A 7,804-nucleotide genomic window follows, 5' to 3' on the forward strand; every position below is an offset into this window, starting at 1 on the left:
ATTGCAGTACTTTCTCACACACTGGATGATGCGCTTTCAGTCCATTTTCCATGCACTTCCAATGCATTTTGCAACTGGACTTTACTGTGTGAAGTGGTAAAATCTGTTGGCAAAGTATTGTGCGGAAAGTGAGTTGAAAGTGCATCATTCAGTGTGTGAAATCACCCATGACTCATCCTAAAAGGGTGGGTTTCTTAAGGTCAGCAGTGGTCCAAACCAGGAGCTCTGGAAGCCAAACTTAGTCACCTTACTTTTTTTTTTTGCCGTGGTGATAGCTTTACCAGATAAAAGAGCTGTTTCTGGTTGCTCACTAGCACCACCAGTATGACTGGCCAAAGTGGGGTATTACAGCAGTTTATTTATTTATTTGATTTATAACCCACACCCTCTACTCAACAGAGGGAGTCGTTCACAGCATTAAAACTTAAAATATACCATAAAACCTAGAAATACAAATAAATACGATAAAACAGATTCTAATTAAAATTCAACCGGCCATCAGCTCTGGGACGAATCTGCCCAGCGAGCCAGATCACTCATTCTCTTGGTGAATTAAATACTGCATAAAACAAGGCAGCCTTGTAAGCTCATGGAGCTGGTTCCACAGGGCAGGGGCAGTCACCTAGAAGGCCCTTCCCCTAGTGGATGACAAATTCATGGGCCAGGTGCCTGCTGGAGGCCCTCAGCTTTCAACCGAACAGATGATGCAAATGGTTCCCTCGGACCTCTAAAACCTCTGATTCTGATCAGCTTCTTAGTCCGAGCGACTCTTCGAGGCAAAGACTGGGGGGCTCAAAGACTGCCTTCCCTGCCCCTCCCTCCAGCTTCCCAGTTTGTGGAGCTCACCGGTGTGTTTTGCTTTACCTCCTCCGGACTGCCGGCCCTGGGAGCTTTTAAAAAAGCCCATGCCACGTGACCATACGCATCCCTCGTGTTGAAAATTAAACCCGGACTCCTGGCAAGAAAACAAAGGGGACAACAGCTGGCATTTGGGAGAATTTTGTTGTTTCCAATTTTTCCGGTTCGTCTTCAGCCTTCTGGGAGTTCCTTCCTTCCTTCCTTCCTTCCTTCCTTCCTTCCTTCCTTCCTTCCTTCTCCTCTCTTCGATCTTCCTCCTCCTCCCACTGCTCCTTCCTCTGCCCACCCAGCGGGCAGCTGGCTCCTTGGCTCCCTAGGCGGCCCTATCAACATGCTGTTTGCAGATCGGGCAGATCTTCCCAGTCCTGGGCTGGATGAGGAGCCACGTGTTGATGCAGGTGCTGTGATAGGCGTGGGTACAAGGGAGAATCTTCAGCTGGTCGCCCGCCTCATACTCAGCCATGCAGATGACACACAGGTCATACTTGTCCCCCGCCTTGAAGGTCTTCACCTTGATCCCCTGGTTCCTCCAGCACCATTTCATGCACCCGGCCACCATGATGAAACTGATGCCCATGCTGAGGAGGATCACCACCCCAAACTCCTGGATGAACCCGATGATCATTTGCTGGGTACAGTAGCCGGGCCAATATTGCAAGTGATGGCGAGCTGGATCCCAAACGGAGATCCCGACGTCGTCCCAACAGGGATTGTAGTAGCCCCGAGGGACCACCACGCTGACTTGGTTTTTGTTTTCGGAATGGACTACCTGTTTCAGGAGCTTGGCGGCTGACTCCCCAATGAAGAGGGAAGGGATCGAGATCTGCTGGCGTGTCTTTTCCACTTCGGCGGTCATGCTCACCAGCAAATCGGAGCGGAGGTTATGAATGACGGCTGCTTGGTAGCCAGCTTGCTGGGCATGGAGCACCTTGATGCTGAAGGGGCAGTCATACCTGCGGATGAGCACGATGGAGCTTGAGGGAGACCCTTTGGAGTCCGGTGGGGCTACTATAGGGTGGCAGGCATTGGCAGGCACAGCTTCAAAGAGATAGCCCTTCAGACCCACGTGTGAGAGCGGTGGGCCAAAGCACGCAGGCACGGCTTGAGAATCAAGGCAGGTGGAATTGTGGGAGAAGACCAGGTGGACAAAGGGTTTCCCCAAGATGGCCTCTAGTAGCAACGGAAAGATGAGCAAGGAAGGATGAGACAGGAGTAAGAATCTCATGCTGGAGATTAGATGGGATGGTGGAATGAATAGTTTGGAGGAACATCTAGGTCTCACGTGGGCATCTTGGAGTGCTGTTTTGGGGTCTTCACAGCAACATCAACAGCAGGATAGGGATGGTGATGGTGCCTTCCTTAGCAGTGGCTTTCAAAAAGCCCTTTGACTTTGGCAGTTCACTGTGGTTACCCACCTCTCACTTTCCACTATAGTTCATGCCCCCCCAACTCAACACAAGTTGTTTGAAGCAGCATAAGCCCTTATGACATCACTCAGTCAGTGGCTGAACTGTATCCTTGATTGATGAATAGAGAGGAAGACAGATGTGTATGTGTGGAGAGAGACAGAGGCAGAAAGAGAGAAAACCATTCAAGACAGGAGAGAATCTTTCCTTTACCCCAAGGTCTAATAGGATCGCCCCCATCTCTATCCACTCTTCAGAGATCTAGGCACCCAGGGCCTTGAGAAATGTCATTTCCACCAGGCACCTAATTTCACATTTCATAGGACTCCAAGAATTTATGGGGTATAAATCCAAATCCAAATCCAAATCCAATTCCTCCTCCTCCTCCTCCTCCTCCTCCTCCTCTTCTTATCTCCTTTTTTAGGCCAAACTATGGGATGCAAATACCAGGTATTGGAAACTTCTCTGGAGCAGGAATCAACCAACAAGAGCAACTGGTCAGAATCAAGTGCTTCAGGACCTTGGAGAGTTCCTGGGATTAGAAGAGGTTGCTCTGATGGAGGAAAGGGTACAACTGATAGCTCAGAAACTCAGTTTGTGGACCATGACTCCTGGGTCATGACCACTGGCTTCAGAGCCCTGGCTAATAACTTAAAGCTTATGAATCTGGGTTTCTGGACCATGACCCCTGTTATTTGATTCTTTGTGCCTGGCTGTCAGAACCCACAGCCAACAACGAAGTACACGCATTCAGGAACGGTTATACTTTTATTGCAGAGCTATAGATGCAGTAACATAGGCACTGTTAAGACTGGCAGTGGCCCCATGGGTATAATAGGATATAGGGTATTCGTATGCACCCCCCCAACAGCACTGGCCAATTAGGCACCCTCCTGCGCGCGGGATAAAGTTTAGAGACCTTTAGGTAGCTGAAGCTGAGAACAAACACTCTCCCACGACACCTAGGGAAAACCCAGACACCACAACACCCTCCTGCACATCTGTATAGATAAGCATTTCGGTGCACAGTAGAGAAGCACAGAAAGGAATGCAGTAGCAATTAACCTGAAAGGAAAGCAATAGCAATTAACCAGATACAGACCAAACTCCCCGACTTTCATGGCAGCATAGCTGACACTGGCTCCTGGGCCATGATTACTGGTTTCCTATTTTCTGGCCCTTGACCTTGTTGCCAAGCAGCCACTTCTAGTGGCACTAATACAGACTCTTAAATATGACTGCAAAGCCGAACTGTGAAATAAGCACGTCATGGCAATGGACAGGACTGTAGTCATGAAGCAGTGTCCTTATATTGGACTGAAGGCATGTGCCCTAGCGAAGGGGAACCTTGCACTTCAGCAACATGCCAAGCCAGATGTGGACCCATGGACTACAAGATGCCTCTCACTCCTGCACCTCTGCAGCTATGCCAGCACCAGAAGGCAGACCAACAGCCCTGACCACTAAACCACTAAACACCACTAAACACACTAACCACTAAACACACAGAGCCAGTAGCAGATCCTAAAAGGGAGCCATGCTCTTCAAACAAGCCAGGAGATTCCTGTACTTTATAGGGACTCTGGGGCAAGTGATGCTCTGTCATCTTGGTGCTTGGGGGGGGTCAACAGTGGGAGGGCTTCTAATGTCCTGGCCCCACTGGTGGACCTCCTAATGGCACTGGTATTTCTGGCCACTGTGTGATACAGAGTGTTGGACTGGATGGGCCTTTGGCCTGATCCAAGATTGGCATCTCTTATGTTCTTATGTTCAGACGCCATGAAGAGCTCCCTTCTCCACCATGCAGTCAAACCCTCCCCCCACATATTAATATCACCAGGTGAAGCACGTACTCCTCTTCAGCCTAAACAAAAAGATATGCCTGATTATGCCAGAAGCAAGCCATCATGTCTTCCAGCTGCCCATCAAGATAATGCAGCTGTCAAGCATTGGGTTGTTAATCCAATGCAACCAGTCCTGCAACCTGAATTGTTCTTTTCATTTCCTTCTTTGTCTTTCCCCATTCTTGAGAGGGGCCACTGTTACCCAAGTCATTGTTTCAATTGCCCAACAATTAATCCCTTTTTCTGACCCATTGGGGAGCAGGTGACCAGAAAGGTGCTAGCCTCAAGTCACAAATTAGGTATAAAAAGAGAGCATCTAGCCACTGCTCTCTCTCTTGCTTTCATCCTCCTAATCGCACCCTATCTTGCTGGTTCCATTCTTAGCACTGTTTGGAACTTCTCACATGTTGCTGGCCAACTCACGACCCCTTTCCCATAAGCCTAAACAAAAAGATATGCCTGATTATGCCAGAAGCAAGCCATCATGTCTTCCAGCTGCCCATCAAGATAATGCAGCTGTCAAGCATTGGGTTGTTAATCCAATGCAACCAGTCCTGCAACCTGAATTGTTCTTTTCATTTCCTTCTTTGTCTTTCCCCATTCTTGAGAGGGGCCACTGTTACCCAAGTCATTGTTTCAATTGCCCAACGATTAATCCCTTTTTCTGACCTATTGGGGAGCAGGTGACCAGAAAGGTGCTAGCCTCAGGTCACAAATTAGGTATAAAAAGAGAGCATCTAGCCACTGCTCTCTCTCTTGCTTTCATCCTCCTAATCGCACCCTATCTTGCTGGTTCCATTCTTAGCACTGTTTGGAACTTCTCACATGTTGCTGGCCAACTCACGACCCCTTTCCCATATTTTTATCCCTTTTTCACTGCAGAGTCAACTCATCTCATCAGACAAGTAACGTATCGCCCCCATCAACGATACGTCCTGCTAATGCAACTGTCTCTTTACCTTTCTTTCTGAATTCCTAGATCTGTATCGCTTGTGTGTATGCTTTATTTTACATTGTATGTGTAAGAATCTCTTAGTAAAGAAATCACTGCTTTATAAATCTAGACTCAGTGTCTATTTCTGGGCTCTGGGAAATCTAACTCCCGTATACATAGGTTATTGGTCCCATAGTTAATGCCTATTGCTATTTAGTATTCACAATTCCCCACAATTATTAATAAATAAGGCAATTTGGCTAATAACCTGTGGATCCCATCTTGCAACTGCAGGCTTATAATCCTTGGTTTCTGAACCACAACCCTGGTTTCACAGTCTCCAACTTGGGGCTCCTGGCACTGACTCAAAGGGTAATTCCGCACTAGACCTTAAATCCTGATTCAACCCTGTCCCCAAGCTTACATTCTACACTACACTCGAGTTCACCCCTGTAATTATCTCAGGATATTTTTTTGTTTCCAAATTACGTTGAGGTCACCCCGGTTTTGCCCCACATATGTCCCGGGATAAACAGATACCGTTATAACCAGGGATGAATGCAAGGTATTGTGTCATGAGATGAACTCTGATAAAACCAGGGATGAGATCCAAGTGCGAAAAGAACCAGAGTGTGCCTCAGTGCCGACAGAGGGCTTGCTAGAAAAATCCTAGAGCTGGAGAACCACAGGGTCAGAGATATGTCAGTTGATTCCACACAACCATCCCCCGCATTTGGGTCAAACCCCACAGGAGCATCGGATATACCCACCCCCTCCATTTCTGTCCTTCGGTCCATGAACAACAACCGGGGCCTTCGTCCCTCCACCAGGTGGGCTTGCAAAATACGTCGCCTTTGCTTCTTTGGGACATTCCCCTCGTTCCTCGCTCCTCTGGGCCCGTTGCAATCTACTTGCTCGTTAGGATTTTGATTTATTTAAATGTCAACAAGCCACAAAGGAGATGCAGCAGAGGCTGTGTGTGAGAGGAGCAATTACAGGGAAAGGTCCCGCTTTGGCACTTGAAGGAAGAGCGAAACTTGATGGAAGGGAGAAACAGTCAGCTTTGTTTTTAACTGATCACTCGCCAAAGTCCATCTCCTTCCCTCCCCTTCTGTTCTCTCCCCTCCCCTCCTTTCCTCCTTCCTTTCTGTCCCTCCCTCCCTCTTTATCTCTCTTTTTTCTTTCTAACATTCAAGTTTCTACCACCCTTGGCTGCGATGAGCTGCTGGGAAATGTGTGGGGTGTGATAACATCTGAAATTGTGGAAGCCACAGGGATGGCTGAATACAGAGGCTGGGGAACAAAACCTTTGGTCAGTTCCATTTCCCTGCCTGTAACTAGCAAAGGTTGAATAAATTCTGCAATGTACTCATGTAAATTATCTCAATGAGCATCGTTTACGTAGGTTCGGCTTCTCCTGGCTCTTGGCAGGATTTGATTTTTTTAAAAAAGGTTTGGCATACACGCAAGTCCCCTGACCAGCTGGAATCAAGCCGACTTGCTGTTTTCTCAACCGGCTGCATAGTTTCCAAAGGTGGTCCCCTGCGGAGCTCACAGCAGTAGTCCGGCTTGGAGGTTCTTCCAGCATGTGTCGTGGTGGCCAGATGGTGGTTTCCCAGGAGTCAGCATGAAAGGATCCCTGGAAGAAGCTAACGCAAGAGGCCCTTGGGGTGGGGTCTCAAACTGTACCTTTCAGCAATAAACTCTACGGCGGAATCTTTAACACCGGCACAGCAGGTTTATCGCAGCACTGCAGTGTTGTGATCCAACAATATAGAACCTGCTTTCACTGTTTCGACAGTTGTTATCTGGGCCCAGTGAGCTAGGCCCACAGGCAAAGCTTACATAAAACCTTTTGTTGTCATTCGATTGCCTCACTGTCAGCTTTACTGAGGAGAGGTATTGTAAAGAAAGAGTTCGTAATTAAGGAAAGGTTGCATGTGCTATTCCCACAACGCAGTCCCTGGACGTTTCCTTACACTGTGGGTTGCCATTCTGGATCCTGCTACAAAATCTGCACAGGAAATGGGGACGTGGTATCTTGCATCCAGAAGATCTCTAGACCAGAAGTCCATTCCAGCACCTCCGGTTAAAAGAATCTCCAGTAGCCATAGAAAGCCAGTGTAGTGCACAGATTAGACTAGGACCAGGGAGACCTGAGTTTTATTTATTTTATTTATTTTTTTTATAATTAGATTTATATCCCGCCCTCCGGGGGCAGATTTCCCCCCACTTTGGAGGCCCGATTTCCGCCACCGCGGAATTGGGCCCCGGGGGAAACCCCACCCCGGCGTGCACGTCACCCGGATGTGACGTGATGACGCCGGGCACTCTGGGGGCGGGGCCACAGCCATTTGAGGGGAAAACAGAGTTTTCGGCTCGGGACGCCGTACGGGAGCCCCCCGCCGCAGGAATAAACAGGTTTGGCAACCCTAGCTAACAGTATATATATAAATTCACATTTAAACACCAATATTAAAACCACATTTGAATTATATGACTATACAATGCAGAACTATACTAAATGATGGCGATCTTCTGTTATCGTTTCCCAGTTTCCAATTACACAGATAGTTCACTAAATACAGCATAAACCAGTTACAACAGATAAATACGAATAAATACAACAGACAGGGCTATTTTTGGGCAGGAACGCACAGGAACGGAGTTCTGGCTGGCTCCCAAGTTGGCCACACCCAGCAGGAACTCATTAGCATAATAGGCCACACCCAACAGCAGAAACTCATTAGGATTGGCTACAT

General features: G+C 48.0%; 1 protein-coding gene across 1 annotated transcript; it reads right to left on the reverse strand.

The window, feature by feature from the left end:
- Window positions 1-1,171: 1,171 nt before the first annotated feature.
- LOC107108351 (E3 ubiquitin-protein ligase RNF167-like) lies at window positions 1,172-2,083 on the reverse strand. The gene has a single exon (XM_015408777.1). It carries the CDS (start codon window positions 2,081-2,083, stop codon window positions 1,172-1,174), a length of 912 nt encoding a protein of 303 aa, XP_015264263.1.
- Window positions 2,084-7,804: the final 5,721 nt, after the last annotated feature.

Source organism: Gekko japonicus, unplaced genomic scaffold (assembly GCF_001447785.1).
Source record: "Gekko japonicus isolate JY-2015 unplaced genomic scaffold, Gekko_japonicus_V1.1 scaffold2997, whole genome shotgun sequence".
In the NCBI taxonomy this organism is placed as follows: domain Eukaryota; kingdom Metazoa; phylum Chordata; class Lepidosauria; order Squamata; family Gekkonidae; genus Gekko; species Gekko japonicus.